The following is a 20970-nucleotide window of genomic DNA, read 5'->3' as shown; positions in this document are numbered from 1 at the left end:
TAGGTTCGCGTGCTGATAAGTCAAGGGAGGTGTACAATACTGCTCAGCACATCAGCATACCATTCAAAAGTATGATCATGAGAGCAGCTACGCCACATCTTGTATCTGCTGCCAGGCGTAACCATGAAAGATAACCATGTTGGTTTAAATTCTGGGTAAGTGTAATTAACATTACTATTTTACTCAATTTTCTACCGAGGATAGAAAACTTAAGCAGAGGCCCCAGGCCTCAGAACAGTTAACAATAAAGTATAATCTCACAGACAGAATATTTTTGCAAAATTCAGGCTATGAAGATTCCATTTACAAATGTGCAGGTTTACATCAAGGCATAACCATGGGTGAGGCACCGATCATGAAAGGTTCAGCTTAGAAAATGAGTAGCCACATTCCTTTGCCAAATCTGCTTCTGGGCAGAGATTAATAAAAATCCTTGCTAACCTGCCTGAGTTACAACCTGTTCAAGAAGAGTCATTATAGTGGAAATACCGACACATTATATGAGTGTTGTTTTAATCAATCATTTCAAGATACACATTCGTCATGAGTGCTTTATTGCTTTTAATATTTCTTTCACTTGTATAGCTATAATCTGAAGAATGAGACATGCTAAGTCAATATGCTCAGCTTCCATTTTTTAGGATGCTAAATAGAAGTGATTACCTTTTTTACAAGATGCAGGGTACTTAAACTAGAGTCTTGTTATTTAGAAGAAACCATGTAGTATGTTTTTTTTAAAGCCTTCTGAATTGCTAGAGATATTTTATACCTGTACTGGGGGACCCAGTTCTTGCGGAGGAGCATGAATAGTCAGTCGTGGAGGCAACGGATGCGGTGGTCTGCGTGGTGACTGCGGAGGTCGAGGGGCCTGCCGCTCCGAGGCAGACGATGGCTGCTGTTCTCTTGAACTTTCATGAGGAAAAGTGGACTCTGCAGCACTTGTACTCCCTTCACCTAAAACATAAGAAAGTATAGAGCAATAAGTCTATGCCCTCCAAAATATTACTGAGTTGAAAACATGAAGGCAAATCCTCAAATTTAGATACCATATTCAAACAGACATTTTTAACCTTGCAAAAGTGGGGACAGCTCAGTACTGTTACTTAAAATCATCTGAAAGAGAGTTTGTGCCAGTTATTCAACACCAGCACCAAAACAGGCTACTGATTATTCAAGCACTGATTCAGAGAGGAGAGATTAATATACTGAACCATCAACAGCAACTTTCATAGCAGCCAGAGGTTTTAGGGCTTTCAAATGAATGCAGAATATATCCAGGGAAATTCAGTACAACACATCTCAAAAGAATCTATGGTCAGGTTAAAACGGTCATTAAAATTTCACCTTAAATTCTTATTACTAAGTGTATCTTTTAATAAATGCAAAGCAGCTTGTACATTTTCCCCTTTACAGATATAGACTTTGAAGAAACACAAATTAACCATACCACTGTTCTGAGAATCTGCTGCCCTCTGGTTGCTGTCGCCTCCTCCCATGCTCTCCTCAGTTTCTGTTCCAGGATCTGTACCATCAGCCCCCTAGAAATCATATAAATATACTGTGATTCAGCACCAAACACCTCTTAGGCTGAAATGAGAATATAAAACTAGTAAACAAGTATTCAAAAAGTAACCAAATATATGCAATCATAAGATATTTGTATAAATATCTACCAAGTTATGTCAGTGTAGACAACTGTATGAATTTTCAGAAAGTGTGTGTGTGTGTGTGTGTGTGTGTGTGTGTGTGTGTGTGTGTGTGTGTACATCCATAAATCTGAACAATGTAGTTATCATCACTTAATAATAATAGGCAGTTCTTAATGGAATATCCAGCTTTTGTAGAAACTGCCTTACTAGCTTTTTAACTTCTACATTTCATGCTGGCTTCTATACTTTGCATTTTTATTCAGTCCTCTTACATATTCACAGTTGATTTTTCTTGTAAAAACACCAGCTATAACACAAACTACTGTTACATACCAGCATCCTCAATTTTCTGGGATGAGTTCATACTAAGATATTCCAGTAAGCAAATATTTACAGATGCATTACCACCCCAATTTTTTCAGAGAAATATAACAAGCTAAAAAAAGGTACAAATCTCACCTCAGCATCATCTGCTTCATATCCATCATTACCGTCAGCACTGCCAGTTCCTTCGTTACTGTCATCACCTTCATCTCCCATCCCTGTGTCTTCATCATCATCCTCGTCTTCCTCTTCCTCATCCTCATAGTCCTATGAAAATACCATATCATGGCCTTAAGTAAGTCCTCAAAGGGCAGTGAAATCACTTCACAGTATGGTACAAAGATCACCTTTGTCTGTGGATCTCTTTCTGAAGACATTCACTATTTATTATTGAGTGGGCATATGTATTTTTAGATTCCTAATGGTACAAATCTAGCGCTAGGTGTAAGGTTCAAGTTGTGGTTGTCACCTGGATTGATGTACATTGACAAGACTTTGGCATAGAAAAGGTTACATAGCAATGATTTAAAACATGCTTGCTTCACACTGGTAAGCATGAAGTGCTTAGGATACTGATGAGAACATAGGACCATTGTAAGAATATAGCCAAGTTATTGATGGTTGCAGAACTTAAGATATTTAATGGCAATATAAAATATGCTGAATAATATTTTTGGTTAATCTTAAAAAAACCCTTCATTTTCTTAAAGCTTTTTTTTCTTTTTTTTTAAACTTATATGTTGAATAATCCTAAATGGACTAGAGGAGTTGTAGAATTTTATGATTGTTCAAAACCAAGCTGAATTAGCAAGTATCTTTAAAACACTAGAAGTCCAGGCCACACAAATACAGACAGTATTTATACAGTCAGAGAGATAATTTCAAAAAATGCTAGTCCTGCAAGGTGAGCTGTACATCTGATCAAAGATATATAAAGTTTATAAAACAAAGTAATTCCATGATATACATACTTCTTGCTCGCCTTCATTTTCGTCATCATCGTCATCTTCATCATCACTATCAATTACAATGACATCATCTCTCTTGGACTGACCATCCTGAGACGAAGAAGTATTTTGTTGATCTGACTGAAGAGGTCCAAGATCTATTGGGATAGACTGAGAAGTTTCTTCACTATCCTCCATGGGAGCATACTCTCCCTGCGTAACACCCTGTAAAAGATAAAAATGAATTAGCAAAGGAAACAAAGTGAAATGCAGCATATACACTTCTAAAAATGGTCATCATGAAAGTGATTTTCATCGTACTTCTAAGACCTTCTTGTTTCCACTCCTGGCTCTAAACCTTGATCAAATGGAGGCTCTCCAAGCCTGCTCTATAACACAAGTACTCCTATTTTTTTGTGCTTCACTTCCATCTCTGATTTGAGATAGATGCCATCACACTCAAGAGAGGGATGCTGTCTACATATATGATATATTTGAATGCACACCTATAGAAAACCGTTATCTGAATATTTTTCCACCTCTTTGGGATAACCAATGAACTATCACCAACACCTGTACAATAAACATATACAGATACACGGAGTATCACTGACAGCTTAGGCTTTTTAAATCAGGATTCTATCACTTATATTTTGTAGCACTCAAGACTTGGTTTAGAAAAGACAGCTAGGTTCTGTTGTTTTCTGAACAAGTCACCTGAATGTCACTAATAGTTGTCTAGCAGCAGAACCAACTAGACTTAAAAATAAATAAATGAATAAATAAATCACACTGAGTTCTAGAGCAGTTAACTAAAGAAAGTTTAAAGACACCTGTGGAATAGAAGGCATCCAGCTAGCATTTAATGGGGGATAAACATCTTTTAAATACCTTTCAAATATGTAAACATTATGAGGGGAAAAATGACAGACCAAAGACTCAGTACCCACCACTGCTTAGAGAAAACAGACTCCATGACGCAGTATGAGGTTTTGCCAAGTTAGAGACATAATACAACTTTTACTGGTTTCTGAGGTGAAAGGAAATTAAATGCAGGTTTCTCACTTATTTCATTTAACAGGTCAAACATCTGGCTTTCCTAAAACAGCTACAAAGGGCAGTTTACAGAACTAGAAAAACCTTTCCTTCACTTATCTTACACCATTACCTATATAGCACAAAGGCTACTCAAGGATTTGTCAAACCTTTCCAAAAAACAAAAGCGAAGAACCAAAGTCTCCAATTTCATTTTACGAATGTGACTCAGTTAACCTCTACATCTCCGTTTCACAATATGCAACTGGAGTTAATGACATTACAGATGTCTAAAACAACACATTGAATTGTCAAAAATGCAAAGCTTCATAAACACGATGAATATTATTTACATAGGTATGTGCAGAGTTCAGTAAAAACTGAGTACCTATCCTTGAACATAGCAAGTCTAAGCCTATAATAACCCTAAGTTACAAATGCTTTCCATTGAAAAATCTACAAGTTTAGATCTGAAATTTCACTTCCAACAAATTTAAAAGTTTGGAAAAAAAAAAAAGAAGGATGATGGTTAAGATTAAGATTTTTTTCCTTCTAAGTCTGCTTACTTCTCCAATGGAGTCTTGTGAATCTTGGTTGTACGTTTGAGCTTCTACTTCACCATCAGTGCTCTCTTCTGCTGCCACTTCCTCCTGAAAGAGCATGCTTTTCTTATTTAAGACATATTATTGGTCCTAAAGTTTGATTTTTGTAAAACATTTGAGATTTTTTTTAAAAATCCCCTTTTCCCACAAAGGTCACAGATAACATTTTGCTCTCCCTTTACTATTATTCCTTAGCTCTGCTTTTATTTAACCCATCTCCAATGTAACTCAAATTTCTCTGTCCTTGAGAAATACAATTTCCACATTTCCAGTCCACTGGAACTACTCTCCTCAGTGTCTCTACATCTTTTCAGGACAAAAAAACCTCAAGGTTTCCCATTCTATCTCTATTTTCCCACTAACTAAGTGAAATCATCTTGCAATCTGGTCCCCTTCCTTCGTCTTAGGTGTCTTCCCTCTCCTTCCACAGTTAAGACATCTTTGATCTCCTTAACATTTTTTCGTGAGTTCTCTGCTGTGAGGCCCTGTCTCGAGTTCAATCTTTTTTCCAGGGATACCTCAACAATTCCCTCACACCAGTATTTCACATGCCTCTCCTTTAAGCTCTTGCATGAAACATCACATCTTTGCTTTCTTGGCATGTCTTCAAAAACACTGTATTTTACTCCAGAATCACTGTAGATACGACCTTCCAGACCATCCCTAAAATATTTTAACCTTTTCCTCCACAAGGTCAGGATATGGCCCTCTCTTCCATCCACACTAAGCTCACTAAGATATGCATTGCTCAGCACAACTAGTATAATTTCTGCCCTTCTGATACCCAAACTTACTTACTTCCTCCCAGGTACATTAAAGATTCACGATAAAAATTAAAGTGATCTGCTCTGAAATAGCACGCTCTCTTTTCCAATTAAAATCTTCCAAAGAGACAGGTTAAGTAATAGCATTTTATATTCTTACAAACCTCAGGTCCAACTCTCTGTATGCTTCTAAGTTTCTTTGGAAGAGGTACATCCACCGTTTCCTCTGAAATTTGGTCTGAGTTTTCTACAGTGTTATCCTCCTCTTCCTCCCGTGGACGTTTAGACAGTGAAGAACTTGGGGTAGCTGAAACTTGAAAAAGCCTCTCAGTTATTTTGAGAAGTACAAATTTCCAAAACTTTTGATTTGCTGCATTGTAATTTTACTCTGGTAGACTGCCTCTTTTTCTGCATTCAATGATGACAAATGAAGCGTAACCTTGTGCTGCTTCCTAGAGACAAGAAAACATCTGTCCCTTTGGTACAAAGTCTTACATTCTTGGACCTAGATTTACTAACTAATCAAACCCAACTGCAAGCTTCTGGGTACAATTAAAGTACATTTCCCAACATCTTGCTTCTGATAAGTGCACCTAAGAATTAGAGTATCAACTGGGAAACAAGCAGTTAACGCAAGTGTATTTTGGGGAACAAATGTTCTAAATTAAAATCTACATTATGCGGGGCAAACGTGGAGCAATGCATCACACAGAGTAGCTTTAGTATTTTTCTCTGTACTTTATACTCTGAAGTAGCTTAGTCATGACTCTTAACTGAAACTTAACCTTGCTCCAACAGTATCATGGAAGAAGGAGCACCACGGTTTAATGAATTAAACCCCAAAGGTGCTCTGAATAAACAAATATCCATTTGTTTTCATTTCCTACTTTAAGGAACACAATGCCAACGGCATTTCAAGGCTAGTACTTTTGAGGGTTCAAGAAAAAAGCCTACTCTTAAAAATTTGAAAGATGTGAAGTAAATTAATTCACATGAGTAAATTCCTTTGCTAATGTGCAGTTAGGCCTGATTTGACAAGCGTCCAAAGGGAGCTACTCAAAAGTAACTACTCAGAAAGGCAGGCCTATAAAGTAAAACCAACCTGTGCCAAACACTGCTGTGGAAGTGGAGGGCCTCTCTATTTGAGAGCTCTGTACAACTTCTACAATGGCAGGTGAAGGCTCCTGATTAGCCGGCTCAATCTGAGCATGACTTTGCTGAGTGGGCTGTACAAAAGCAGTTGCTTGAGTTTGCTGCTGAACAGTCAAGATGGGCTGAGAGAGAGATGTCTGAACATTGGGACTGGTGGAACGCACAGACCCACTAGTGCTTCCGAAGACTGGAACATGCTCCACAGGTCCTTCTGATTGCATAGCTGAAAGACAAACAGTAAAACATTCAACTGTCTTCAAGTTATCTAGCACAGTTCACATCCTCCATTTCAGAATGCCCTAAACAGGCAGATTCAGTGTTTCTCAGATTCAGCTAACATATCCCCTTTGGCTTAACCCCGTCTTCAGTTGAAGAATAAAGAACTTCGTGGCAAAAGAAGTTCTCATAGAAGTGCAATACTCAGAGATTCAGGGACAACAGAATTACCTGAAATAGTTTTTAACTACTGATAAGTGAAATACTGAGAAGTGAGATTTCAAGGGAAAGGTAGTAATTCTGATTACAGTAGATCCCTGTACAATACTAAAATGCTCACCTTCCTGGGTCTCCACCTGTGTTGTAGGCATAACTGTGGCAGTTGGAGTAGTGGTAGGATTAGTAACTGTAGCAGGAGTAACCATTGGACGGATACTGGCTCTTGGAGTAGACTTATTCCCAGCTATTGCAGCTGCAGTCACTTTACTTGGAGTTGACACAACAGGAGTTGGTTTAATATTTGCTGTTGGTGGATCTGAAGTGCTAGCACTGAAAACAGGACACTACTTTCATTATGCTAGCGCAAAAAGCAAATTTGTTAAATATCACATTTAACTGTTTTACCATAGCCTCAGACACTAATTTTTAAAGGTTTCATATTTAAAAACCTGTCAACAGCACAACAAACAGCTGTCTTCCAGGATATGCATATAGTAAAAAACCAACCCATTATGCCATCAGTAACATTTTGCCCAGCTTAGAATTTTGATGGGTTTATTAAAAGGTAATCAACTAGAAATCTGTGAAGAGATCTATTGACTATCATAAAAGGAGCAGAGCCTACCTCATTCCATTAGTTGCGCTGGCTCTTAATTACAGGCAGTAATATTAATGAATAAAAGGATACATCTTAAAGTTAACTGTTCCACTCAACACAGTGACACGATCTCTTGTTTGAGACCTGGATCAGCCTAGTGCATTTTAAAAGAAACTTTTTAAGATCACAGCCTTGCTTGCTTTAAAGGGATGTTGTCATAAAAATTAAGAAGAGTTGGTTCTCTAAACATCGTAATATATACTCGCCATTTTAGAGTTTGGTTGGTTTTTCATTTGACTGTATTTTAGTTATAGTTAGTTTTACCATCTATTCAGTCCATTTCTCATGTTTGAACTGGAAGGGTGGAAGGAAGGGTGGAAGGAAGGTTGATTTTCCTCCTTCCCCCAAAATGTTAAAGGTAACAATGGAAAATGTATAACTTAAGGAATTCAAGTGTCTGAAAGCATTTTTTAAATTCCCAGGTATCATGTTCCTGGTAGTTAATATGACAATATTATGTCAGTCAGTATCTTCAAAGTCGCTTAAGAAAAATTTATGAAAAGGCTAGTACTTTAGTAAAAGAACATCATCTAGGTGTAAGACAAAACCAAAAAAAAAAAAAAAAATCCCAGACACTCTTCAAAAACCCGAAACTCTTCAACTCACATTCCTCTTTCACCTGAAGCTGGAGTAGATTTGAGTGAGATTTGCCTCTGCTGTTCTGGAACCTAAAGAGTAAGAAGCGTATAAGAAACATATTCCGTAACAAGCATCATGTCACATAATTCTGTGACATGAATTTAAGTAAGAAATTTGGAAAAATACTTCAGCAGATTCATCTCTTCATTTACAATTGTTTCTATAATAATTTTGTCAGCATACCTAGTCAGACTCCACGGTTACTGTAAATTCTTAAAAAAGACTAGTCACACCAAGTATTTAAACCAGTTAAGTGCTTAAGTTATTACAATTAGTTAACAGTGGGAAATTTGAACATGGCAGGAAACAAATTTTAAATTAATTTCTGAATCCTTACTGAAGTCAATTTGTCTTTCCGAAATGAGTAGAAATCAAGTAACACAGTTGGGCTCATTGCTACATTTTTTTTAAAGGCTAGAAGTCCTGTGACAGGAATTTCCATCTGTTATTTAGGATGTTTAACTAAAACCAACTTCATGTAAAATAGTCCTGAGTAATTAATTACTGCATACCAAAACCAAAAAAAGTAGGATAGTGCTGCTAGTACTGTAGTTCTTCCAGTTCAGCCATAAGACACACACAAGCTGTTTATTTCCTCTCATATAGCTAGCAAAAAGGATATTGTACCTTATTTGTAGATTCAGGTGGCTCATCTCGCTGTTCATGGTGTCGCTCTTGCTGCTCTCTAAGCTCTCTTTCCAGGCGGCAGATTCGACCTTCATACTGTGATTTGAGTGCACTCATCCGCACCTCCAATTCAGTCTTCTGCTCTTCTAATGAACTGCTCTTTTGCTTCCACTCTTCATTTTCTTTTGTTAGCTGCTCTTTTGTACCTAATTGAGTAGGAAAGAATTCAATCTTGTCACTGTAAAACTGCCTAAGTCTCTGCATGTTCAATGCCTTTCTCTTTTATAGGTTACTGAAGTATTCTGAAAATCCTACAAAAGTTAAGCTACAGGAATAGCTCTTAGAGATCATTTTAACTTCCATGTGCAAATTCTTAATTTAATTGCGATTAAATGTATAAAGAAGTCACATAACCAAAAAAGAGCAAGATGTTTTCAGCAGGTTCTTGTACCATCATTCCTATCAACGCCAATTAAAAGTAGAGGAAGTAATGTGTTTTGCACTTGTACACTCTGGAAAGGTAAGAGGGAAAGGGAGAAATACCTGAGTGTTAGTAGGGCGAATCTCCTCTAACCAAAGGACCAAAAAGTACGGATTATCGCTTTGACTGGCCAAACACTGATCAAAACTTTGCTTCCCCCAATGTACAGCTAGTTTTAGAACATTTTCATGAATACTTAATTTAAAAAAAGCTTTTAAGTAAAATATAAAGTAGGCCAAGTTTTCCCAAGAATCCTATCTGAGAAACTTTCATCCTGGATGCACTTCCATATGAATAATCAAAAACTGAAACAGAAGAAAAAAATTTAAGGACTGAAAACAAAAAAGAACCCCAAAACATATATATGTATAATACCAGCTAACTGTGCAATTTTCTGCTTGGCCGCAAGCAGAGTCTTCCTAGTTTTCTCTTCCTTCTCAGTGATCTGCTGCCTGAGCTGTTCCTCCTGTGTAGTCTTCTCCTGCAGATCTTGATGGAAACGAGCAAGTTCTGACTGCAGCTGTGATATCTGCTCCTGAAGATTTCTAGCTTCGGTTTCCTTCTCTGTTATAGTCTAAAGACAGTGACATAACACAGCTATTGGCCACAATCAACTATTTCAACAAACGGCCTAATGAGCTTCAAGAACCTAGTATTATATAATAAAGGGGTCCACTCCTCTCTGAATGCAACAGTGGAGTGCAGAACATTCTCCTTCTCACTTACTTCTTCTAAGAAACAACATGTGATATACTAAATACAGGATTAAAAACAATTTTAATGTGTGACCTTTCCTGACCAGGTAGAGGTACAGCTGGGTCACCTCACATATTTCTGCATGTAGATGCACACACACACACACACACTCTGTGGTGATGCATTTAAGATCATAGTAGAGCACAATACTCTGAAATTGCCTGCTGCATTCTTACCTTTTGTAAACTTTCAACCTGACTCTCCAAAGCCTTTATCTTCCCTTCAGCTTGACTGAGAGAGTCTTTCAGCTCTTGTACTTCCTGGGCAGAAACTTGCTCTTCTTGTTGTTCTACAAAAGACTGAGTTGATGCCTCGGCAACCATCTGAAACACACCAAGTGGTATCAGCAGAAAGGGTAGTATCAGATTACAATGTCATCCCTATCACAAGTCACTTTTTGCACACAAACCCATCATTTAAAAAGTTCTGGGCAAAGCAGAAAATTCTAGTGAATTCTAATGTTCTGTTAAGAATGCTGCAAACTATTGAACGATATGCAGCTCATGCTTTGTGGCAGTTTCTAAGCTAACAGCAGAAAAAGTGGTGTTATTTTCTGCTTCTCTCTTGGGCAAGTATGTATCCATATAACATTATATTAAGGAACGTGAAAATCATTAACATGAGTCTAGATGAAAACATACAGTCGAATTTGCTTGCGAACAAGAGATACTTCTACCTTATCATGCTGTGCCTTCAGCTCCTCATACTGAGTCTTGTATCTGCGCCCAATTTTCTTGACCTGTGTTATAGTTTTCACTTTTTCTTGTATGTCAGCCACTTTAGCATCTAGTTCTTTCTGCAGAGTGTCCTTTTCTGTTCTTATTTTTGTTGCTTCGTCCTTCAGGTTCTGAACAAGATTCTGGCTTGTAGTCAAGGAGGCATTAGCTCTAAATACCAAGAGATGGGAGGAACATGCAAATGAAATGTATTATCATCACCTCAAACATCTCAATATTACTCATTTATCTAGTATCACAGGCAACATCTACAGCGAATTATGTTTTCTAGCACTTTGCAATACATTTTAAAAGAAGTTCAACTAAGAGACAGTTTCCAAAATATTTCTCATGTCATTTTCTGTGTATATTATTAAGCTAGAGTAAAAATACCTAAGACTTCACACTTACATGGGGAGAGTTTAGAAGTTACATTTCTAGATGCAACTTTATTTTAAATACGGTGCCTTGCACACAACTTTTTACTGATTTGCTTCTACCATACCTGGCTATTTCTGCTTTAAGCCTGCCTGTTTCTTCACTCATTTGTTGTATTCGCTTGGTATTTGCCTCTTTCTCTGAAAGTAGCTTCCGATATTCTTCAAGATCAGTGTCCTTCTGTTGACTCAATAAATGCTGGAAGATTTAGAAAACAGTTTGCATTTTCATGAGATGATTACACAGTTACATACAGAAAAGTCTTTCTGAGTTGGAGACTACTGTTTTTGCACTTTGATATGGACCACATGTGAGATGAGGCTAGCCCATTTTACATTCATGAACGCAGGTTTTAAAGCTGCACAGACACCAGTGCTTCATAATTCAAACGCATTTCCCAGATTTCCGTCACTTTTCAGGGAACAGCTTAACTCTTTGTTGTATTCAAATTCTTTCTTTTAGAACATCTCTGAAAAGATGCATTTCCCACCTGGGTCCGGGCTTTCCAGCGTTTGACATCTTCTTCCAACAGCTTTTTCTCTGCTTGCAACATTCCACTTTTCTCGCTCAGCTCGGCATTAGACTCCTGTAGAGGCAGAATGTCTGCCTCAAGCTTGCGTACCTGAAAAACGTAACTGGGGATTAAAAACACACTAACTCTGGATCTTCTAGGACTGCAGGACATGGAATTTAGTAGGCCTAGAACAGTGATGGTAAACAGGAGAGGAAAAAAAAAAAAACCGTTAAAAAGTCAAGATAAAGCTTCTCTTATTCCAACTCTGCCTCTCACTGGACAGTGGGGGTAAGGGAGAGGGAAGAGAAGTAAGAATGGGGGATGATCCTACAGAGAAAAACAGAGGTATGACTTAACAATCTCAGGCTCTCTTAGTACCTTTTTGCAGAAAAAGGATTATTAATTACGTATTAGAAGACAAAGAACACTGCCCTGGATTCCATTAAAATGACTGGTGCTTAGAGGTAGGAAGAGGCACACAGTTCCCTTTTAAATTCTAAATAAAGTTGTAGTCTACTTTATAGCTATTTCTGTACCATTTCTCATCTATCTGCCAGTAATATCCTAGTTACTGGTATATCTTAAGTCAAGGGCAAATGCCAATTTTCATTTTTACTTAGAAAAGTCTGAACTTAAGTGCACCAATGTGCTTCAAGTACCTAAAGGGAAAGTTTCCTCATTTGTGTATGATGTCAGAGAATAACTACTACACCATGTATTTATTGTAATTAGCAATGTTATATTCAGATGTTAGGTCACTTGAGTATCTGAAACTTGAATATCTTGAATATCAGTACTAACCTTTGCCTGCATTTGTTGTAGCTCTTGTTCTAGCCTCTCTTTCTCTTCTCTCAGCATCTTGTTGGTTTCTATCAGTACGTTCATAGTCTCAGTTTTTTTCATTAATTCTTCATGCTGAGCAATGGTTTTTGCTGTTATCTGTTGAAAAGATTTAACTAATCGTTTGTTTTACCTGCACACACATACATACTTATCTCCACCTGGCATAACACCATCTTGGAAAGCTGTCACGGCATTCATTAACTCACATATATGTAAAAAAATAAATTCTGCTTAAGAAAAAGGAGGGGGCAGAAATGTAAGTGACATAAAATATCTTCAATTTTCCCTCTTTATCCTTTTTTCGTTTGTTTTTTTGGAATTGCCACACTGCTTCACAGGACTCGGAACAAAGACCCTCCATTTGGCTAAATACTGCCTCAGTTCAGAAGCTACTGATTCTTCCAAAACTCTTCATTTCAGGGCACAGGCAGCAAAGAGACACTAGAGCACAGATCAGCACTCTACTTACTGAAATCATAAGCAATAATATCCAACCATACCTGCACTTTCTCTCTCTCAGCATTGAGACTGTCCTGGAGCTCCTGGAGCTCTCTTTCCAAGTGCTCCACTCTCTGACGGTAACGCAGACTCTCCACCTGAGCCACCTCAAACCTAGTTTCTGCAATCTCCTTTTCTCGACGTATAAATCTGCAATAATAAAAGGCACAAAGCACCATGTCAACAAAAAGGCAAGACAAGGCATTTTAAATCGAAGCTTCTTATATCTGAAGGACTCTTGAGTACAGAAACTAGTTCAGAAAGATTGAAAAGAAAATCCAAATATATATAAATGAACATAAAAAACACAATGAGAAAATGGTCCCTATGAAACCTTCTTGCTGACCATATTCACTAAGAACTGCATTAGTCAGAATCCACTCAAAATTTTTCCTAGGGGTAGAACGAAATCTCCTCTATTACTTACTGATGTAGGGAAACAGCCTCTAATCTAGCCAAGAAGTATTTAAATTTTATACATTATCCCTGAAATATAAATTGAGACAGAACTATCTTATTTGGCAACTGAATTTATAACCAGCAAGAGAGGGAGCTAAATTTACCTAAGAATTTCTAAGATTTGTTCCTGAGATTTGCCTTCCTCATTGAGAGAAACATTCAATGCACTTGGCATGGCTTCTTTCATAGAGGTCACCATCTTGTTACTGAGACTTTCCAGTTGTTCGTGTAATAATCGATTTTGTTTTTCCAAGTCTTCACAGCGGGATGCAAGTGTTGAAGCTTCATCCTACAACAACAAAACTGATGACTGAATTCTGTCTAGGCTAGTAACTACAAAAACCCTACACCAGAACCATAAAAACAATCATACCTTGATCATTCTCTCTCTCTCTTCCCAGGAGGCTTTGCACTCTAACAATTCAGACTCTGCTTTCTGAGTAGCTTCCTCTAGCTGCTGCCTTACTGCTGCATTCTTGGCAACCTGTTCTTTAATAGCCTGCAATGCTTCAACATCGGCAGCATGAAGCATTAATTCCCGTTCGTATTTGTTTTGAGCTTCAGAAGCTATCTTTGCCTGCAGAAAACAACAATAGATTCCATTATGTTTAATGTTATGTGTTTGATAGGTACAAAAAGATGCTCAATAAGAATAGCGACCACTAATCCTAAAGAAAACCTCTGGCTAAAAGAACCTTTATTATTCTCAAGTACTGAAGAAATGGATATGTTAGAAGGGTTCCTTAAAAGAAATGATTATTTATAAGAAAAAAATAATTTGCAATCATTTTATTTGAAGACTGCATAGAAGGAGGAAGCACTCTCTAGATACTGCAATCAATCCTCTTGCTGTAGATTCTGTGTGGATAAAAGACAGGAATTTGTCTAAAGATTGTCTACTTCCAGACGTGAATGGGCAGGCATATTTACTACATGAGGGTAAAAATTAAAGACAGGCTAATTTGGTTATAGTATTAGTTGACACATGGAAAAGCCTTTCAGTTAGATTTTAGGTTGGATTAAACAACAGCCAAAAGTTCTCCTTGATCCTTCAAACCAGTCAGCGTTGTTAAAATTCTCTCCTGAAGAAAAGCAGATTCACTGCAAAACAGACAGTAACAAGACAACATTCTTACCAGGTACTGCTAAATATTATATTGCTCTACAGTTTTAGAGAACATGCATCCTGTTTTGGCTTATATGGGGTACCCCACTGTCTAACTGTAAGAGTTCAGTTTTTCTTTCTCCCTTTTTTTTCTCCCCAAGAAAATAGAAATTCATTACAAACAGTTAATTACATTCCACAATCAATTTCTTACGTAATGGGACAGACCTTAGACACAGTAATCCATCACATCTTCTATTGCTGTTTTTAAAATAGGACACACTGTATTTGCAGCATAATTTTATATTTAAAGTCAGTATAGTTGATATTAGTTCAAAGTTTGATAAGGTAAAACAATGAAGCAGCTGTGTTACAAAACGGAGGAAATGCTCTTATAGTGCTTTTTCCATCTCCAATAACTCTGACTAGCCACACTAACCAAAAAAAATGTTTTCGAGCTCAAGCGAAAAACAATTGCAAACTAACATTAATTGACCACCTCTGGCTAAAATAGGCAAATACTGCAAACATACTTGCTCCTGGCAGTCACGTCTGGCTTGCTGTTCATTATTTAGAGCTGTTCCGGCTCTCTGAAGAGCTTCCTGAACTTCCGATTGCACAGTTGACAGACTTTTCTTCAGTTCTGACAGCTAGACCAACAGGAAAAGACCATAGGAAAAAAAAATAAATAAAATAACTGTAAACAACAAAGTATTTTACAGAGTGTTGAATGAAGACAGTCGTGAATAATCTAGAACCTAAGCATGATTATATTATTATTAGTTTATAAGACTATATATATTATAATAGTTTTAGTCTAAGGAGAAATACCATCAAGACTCTGACTTACTAACATTCAGAGTTGTTTCTGGCAGAAATATATTACTGTTCTTTCAGAGTCAGGTTTGCAGTAATGCTAGTTGCAGTTGTCTTATTACTTTCGGCCCCAATAAGGGCCCAAACATAAAACAGAGCAAAGGGCACAGGCCATTCTGTTTTTAGTATATGTCCATACTACAAATTCGTTTTTGGTTTGTGTTCCAAAAAGTTTTTTCTGAAATCTTTCTCACGGGCTTCTAGTCATGTTTTTCTGCAAACTGTGCTCAAAGTTCAAGAGGATACAGATGGTTTTAAATACACCACCACCTTCATAAAGTGATAAGCTTAACCTATCACTCATGTTTATCAACCTGTCAAATTTAATAAGGCTTTTCTATATCTGTTTGGGAAGATTTGGTTTTGGACAGTACTACACTGCATTCCCGCTACAGAGGGAAATGAAAACAAATTTATGTTTACAGAATTACTTGGAAGCACATGCCAGCATACTCTTTACAAAGGAGTTAAGGGGTGAGCATTCAGTGCAAACCTGTTGTTCCATACTCTCCACAGCTTTACGCTTCTCCTCTTGAAGTTCTTGCTTTTCTTTCTCTGCCTCCATCAGCTTCTTTTCTAGCTGCGCTTGATACTCTGATGATTCCTTCAGACGAGTTTCAACTGTTGCACGAACTTCCTCTGTCACCTTCATCAAATTCCATAAGAAATCCAATTAATATTTTGCTTCAAATATGGTATTCTGATGCGAAACCCGTATTTTAGTAATGATTTTAAGCCAGAATAGGTATTCTCAGCATCTCATTTAGAACACAAAATCCAAATACCATTGAAAACATTAATACAAATGTTCCAAAACTGCAATACCTCATGAAGCATATCTGAAAAAGTTTTAGATGACTTCATTCAAGTATGCAACAACCAATATAAGTTGTTTATTACACATTAAGTCTGCAATACAGTTAAAGTAAGAGACTGACTAAAGACCTTAAATTCACACCTTCTTCATCAAAGAGTAAATGCTTTTGATTGAATGCTAATTAATGTTTTTGTTATCAATAATCACAGGATTATAGGAAGAGTTCTTAAACACACTTCTCCTTTTGAAGGAAGACATTGGCAGAGTCCAGCCTCGAGTCAAATTTATGTTTTAAAAGTCTGCTACAAAAAAGTTTAACATTCCCATCACTAAAAGTGTTTTTAATCAAGTTCTCTAATATATGGTCTTACTAGACTATTTTGTAATGCCTTCTAGACTAACTTTAGTTTCTTTATGATTCTTCCCATGAGCCGACAGATTACAGTATAAATAATAAAAAATAAATACTGTTCATCTTGTTTCTGTTTTGCTCTAATAGACAAGGCTAATTAATTGTTATCTACTTACTTGTTTTTCCTTATTAAGAGATTCCTCTAGACTAAGAACCATAGCCCGGTACTGTTCCACATTACTAGAACTAGTCTTGAGTCTCTCTCTCAGGTCATTAACTTGTTCCTCAGCTTGTCTTAGTCGACTTATGAGATCATCCACATCTTCATTTGTATTTGGCTGACCTATAATATTAGAACATATTCATTAACCGTACAAGTCTAGTTCAGTTTTTACATGCAGATGATACAAAAGTCACTTGGGGATAAGGGAAGTAGCTCGTTTATTTACGTCACAATTTTTACACAGCCAAATAAATTTCAATAGCAATAGCCCTCAAAGAACTTGTTGCATTTATAAGGTGCTGAAAAAGTAATACATGAAAGAAAGATTTTCTGTACATTTTTCTATTCCAAATAAACACACTCAGAAATACACGTATTCTTATTTTGCAGTCACTTGACTGGAATGTTTCTGAAATCACCTCAGGTAAGTCCAGTCAAAGTAATAATATATGCTTTGAGACTGCTAAATTTGAGAATCTGGAAACACAGGCTAAGCGCAGCTAAGTTAAAACACCGCTCTACTGAAATCACTGTTCTTTAAACTACTATTCCATTGAAAACCTGAAATCTTTTCAGGTTTCAACGTAAAACACACACACCCACACACACACCCTCTGCAGAATTGTCTGACAATTTAAGTACATTCCTAGCTATAAATATTGCTACACAATTGTTACACATGCAGCAGTAGAAACCTCACACTTCTGATAGGAATTAAGAAGTGTTTTTTAAGCAGTGCCTTGAAACCTCCAATGTTAAATATACAAAACAGTACTGAAAGAACTTTTTAAAATAAACAGTAGTGACATGAAACCAACTCTGCTGCTCAAAACAAATAAACAAAAAAAACCAAAATCACAAAAAGCTCACCCTGGTTAACCTTGTGACTGCAGTAATAATAATAAAGACTTATTCTTTAGTGTATTTTCCTAATTCTAAATGAGGATGAATTTTACCAAATTTGCATATAGCAGTGCTTAACATAAGATTTTTTCCTGCACTGAATTTTTTTTTACCTTTCCCTGGAGCCCTCTGTGAGGACTGAGATGCTAACTGAGCCTCTGTATTATTCAGCTGCTGTTTCAAAACTGCAGTTTCTTTTTGGGCATTTTTCAGAAGTTCCTTGGTGTTAACATGACGGTTTGTCTCAGTCTCAAGTTGCCTCTTCAGATCCAGGATATGAACCTGTTAAGACAATGTTTTTACATTTGTAATTATTCACACACAGCACAAACACCCAGTACATTTAGAAATTTCACATATGACAAATACAGCATTGTAAACTGGCAGAAACCATGCAACTGTGCTTTTATTTTCACTAAAATAAGTTTAACAAGTTTATAAATATACTTACCTCTTGATTTTTGGTAAGGGCATGCCTTTGTTCCACCTCGCTTTCTAGTTTCTTCTTCAGCTGAGATATCTCACGCTCTAGCTTTTCTATCTGATTATTGAGTCTTTGTTTGGTTTCTGTCTCAGACCTCTCCAGTATTCCCTGATAAAGAGCAAAAATGCACTATGCTTACAATACATTTGAATAATTTTCTTCCGAATTATTATAGCACTTCTTACAGAGATATTGTTTACAACACTTCTATCTACAAAATAATTACTGCATCGAGCAAGTAATAATAGGTAGACATACAGAATATTTTGAAAAGTAGCACTTACAACGTTTGACTTTGCTTTGAAAAACTCTTTAATAATACTAATACAATAAATATTACTAGAAGAAAATCTATATGGTCTAATTCCAGGGATTAAAATAAAAAAAAGATTACTACAGAAATATCAGTCACATGACAAATGTTGCAAAAGTATTCAATATATCTAAAAAACAGGAAAATAAATTGCCAAGGCAGGCAATAGTAAATTTTACTACTATCAAAGTTAACATAACAGTTTTTTCCTTTCAATTTTTATTTTATGCATTTTGTTCCCAGTTTAATGTGAAAATCCTTCTCATTGACTCAAAATTCTCAAGAATTTGCCCACGTAAATAACCGATCATCATAATTTAGTACAAGAATGACAAATTTGTTTACACAAGTCACTCAAGGAATTTGTGTGTCAATTTGTAACAAAAATTTGTAACAAAAGCTCCTCTTTAAGACTCAATCCAATCACTGTTGAAAGCAATTTCAATGGGTATTGACTGAAAGACTGACCAGACTAGAATATAAATAATATCACATACCTGAATAGTTCGTAAATTAGTAAGCAGTAAGTTCTGTCCTCTTTGTTCAACTAATAAAGATTCACGTTGCTGAGTCAAGCGCACATCTGACATCTTCAAGATATCTTTCTCTTTTTTTAAGTTTTCTGCTCTCACCTTTAAGATAACAAAGTTCATGTTGCTACTTGCTATCAATCCCGAATTGGTGCATTAATTTTAATTTGGACAATCTTTCTTACTTTTATGATGTTAGCACTCCTAATTAAGAAAAAAATAAGCAGCTCTTGATTTAAGATTACAGATTTGTAAAAATCACATTTATGCAAATAAGCCCAAAACTATAAGAGCGTTAACTGTTTGATAAATCACATTTTGTTTTCTCTTTAAATATGGGTATTGGAACAACACTCCCAAGATGTTTCGTCTTCCCTCAGTACTTGATATATTTAACATATTCATTTGTAACATTCCACAAAATATCTCAACACACATCCACACAAGCTATGACAAATTTAACAGCCAAAAAGAGTTCTGACAGCCCTGAAAATAGTCATAAGAAAAACTCTTGTACTAACTCAGAATATCTGGGAGTATAATGTATTGTGTTACTCACTTCTGCCACTGCCAGTTTTTCATTAGCTCCCCTCAGGTCCTGAGTCATAGTGTTAATTATCTGCTCTTGCTTCTGAGTTGTAGCTGTGAGTTTCTGGTTTCTCTCATGCAAAGATGTTATTTCTCGACGATACCCTTCCACGTTATCCTGAAGCATTTCATAACTTCACATGGAACAACAAAGCGAAGTATATATTCCTCAAGTTAAATTGTTTGAATTTAATTGTAGGAGATACACACACACAGCTATATGTTTCATGTTCACACATGCTAGTTTTCAGGTAGCCTTCTAAGGGGCTCATGCAACTAGACAGTATATTCTTGATCCCACTTTCATTATTTTTTGTCTTTAGCTCAGTAGACAATATTAGTGCTTTATGGCAATTCTTCCTGAGCAAACTGTAGTTTAACACAAAGCATGCAGCATGATTCTATTGACAAAGGCTACACAAATAAGGAAATGCAATTAAATAGCTGATTTACCGTTTGGAGGCAAACTCCAGCTGTGTGGATATCTTTGCATTTTGTGACCTCAAGTCTGTGACTTGCTCCTGAAGTTTTTCGTTTTGTTCATTCAGCAACTTGTCATTCTCTGCCTTTTCTTTTTTATAGTTCTCAAAAACTTCCTGCAACTACATCAAAGAACAGACACAGAAGTACTTACATAAGTAAAAAGAAATAACGATAACTTTCTGCAGTGCTTACTGAAAAACATACCTGCTTAAGTGCAGCCTTAGCCTCCACAGTCTCCACTGACTCAGTCATTGATACTGGAGCAGGAGTTGACATGGCTTGAGGTATAGCTGAGCGTTTTGGAGTGGATGTAAGAGAAACCTCCTCCGGTAATATACCCGAAGCTAAATAAAGATAAAGAGGATTTTAAAGACAACTAAAAGAACACTTGCCAAAGCAGAAGATCGTATAACCACATTTAAATGTGGCTACGAATAGCACTGTTATTTGGAAACTCTTGGGCTCTCCTAACCAAGTGATTGTCCATTTTTTCTAGCAAATACCAAAACACAGGGTGAAACAATTAACTTCAACATCAGAAAAGGAAGCATATGCCTACATGTTCTGCTTAATACCTACAGCAGGCTAGCAGAACACATGTAGTTACTGCTAAAGCTCAGTCAATATGTGGTAATTCATCACGCTATAAAACTACAACCATGTACCTGAATCCAAATTTGTGGATTTTCCAGTGACTAAGGGTAAAAAATGAATACCATATTAACAGAGAGTTACTAGCACCATTTCTGAAAGCTTGTA

The 20970-nt window shown here is 36.6% G+C and overlaps 1 protein-coding gene across 3 annotated transcripts in view; it reads right to left on the bottom strand.

Moving 5' to 3' along the window:
* The window catches only part of TPR (translocated promoter region, nuclear basket protein), a 42850-nt gene that overhangs the window by 8993 nt on the left and 12887 nt on the right, over positions 1–20970 (bottom strand). For all 3 annotated transcript variants that reach the window (XM_026101015.2, XM_026101016.2, XM_026101017.2), the window contains exons 16-43: positions 20416–20555; positions 20182–20330; positions 19700–19862; positions 19108–19242; positions 18265–18405; positions 17927–18095; positions 16864–17030; positions 16012–16164; positions 15176–15292; positions 13911–14114; positions 13642–13826; positions 13081–13228; positions 12539–12676; positions 11714–11845; positions 11291–11421; positions 10746–10956; positions 10246–10392; positions 9689–9887; positions 8833–9038; positions 8173–8234; positions 7030–7238; positions 6424–6696; positions 5486–5634; positions 4522–4605; positions 2945–3145; positions 2109–2240; positions 1448–1538; positions 770–954 (exon numbers count right to left, since the gene is read on the bottom strand). In XM_026101015.2, coding sequence (XP_025956800.2) covers positions 770–954; positions 1448–1538; positions 2109–2240; positions 2945–3145; positions 4522–4605; positions 5486–5634; positions 6424–6696; positions 7030–7238; positions 8173–8234; positions 8833–9038; positions 9689–9887; positions 10246–10392; positions 10746–10956; positions 11291–11421; positions 11714–11845; positions 12539–12676; positions 13081–13228; positions 13642–13826; positions 13911–14114; positions 15176–15292; positions 16012–16164; positions 16864–17030; positions 17927–18095; positions 18265–18405; positions 19108–19242; positions 19700–19862; positions 20182–20330; positions 20416–20555 — 4421 coding nt within the window. The remainder of the gene's footprint in view (positions 1–769; positions 955–1447; positions 1539–2108; positions 2241–2944; positions 3146–4521; positions 4606–5485; positions 5635–6423; positions 6697–7029; positions 7239–8172; positions 8235–8832; positions 9039–9688; positions 9888–10245; positions 10393–10745; positions 10957–11290; positions 11422–11713; positions 11846–12538; positions 12677–13080; positions 13229–13641; positions 13827–13910; positions 14115–15175; positions 15293–16011; positions 16165–16863; positions 17031–17926; positions 18096–18264; positions 18406–19107; positions 19243–19699; positions 19863–20181; positions 20331–20415; positions 20556–20970) is intronic.

The sequence above is a fragment of the Dromaius novaehollandiae genome, chromosome 8 (assembly GCF_036370855.1).
Source record: "Dromaius novaehollandiae isolate bDroNov1 chromosome 8, bDroNov1.hap1, whole genome shotgun sequence".
NCBI lineage: Eukaryota > Metazoa > Chordata > Aves > Casuariiformes > Dromaiidae > Dromaius > Dromaius novaehollandiae.
This window is presented reverse-complemented; position numbering and strand designations above follow the sequence as displayed.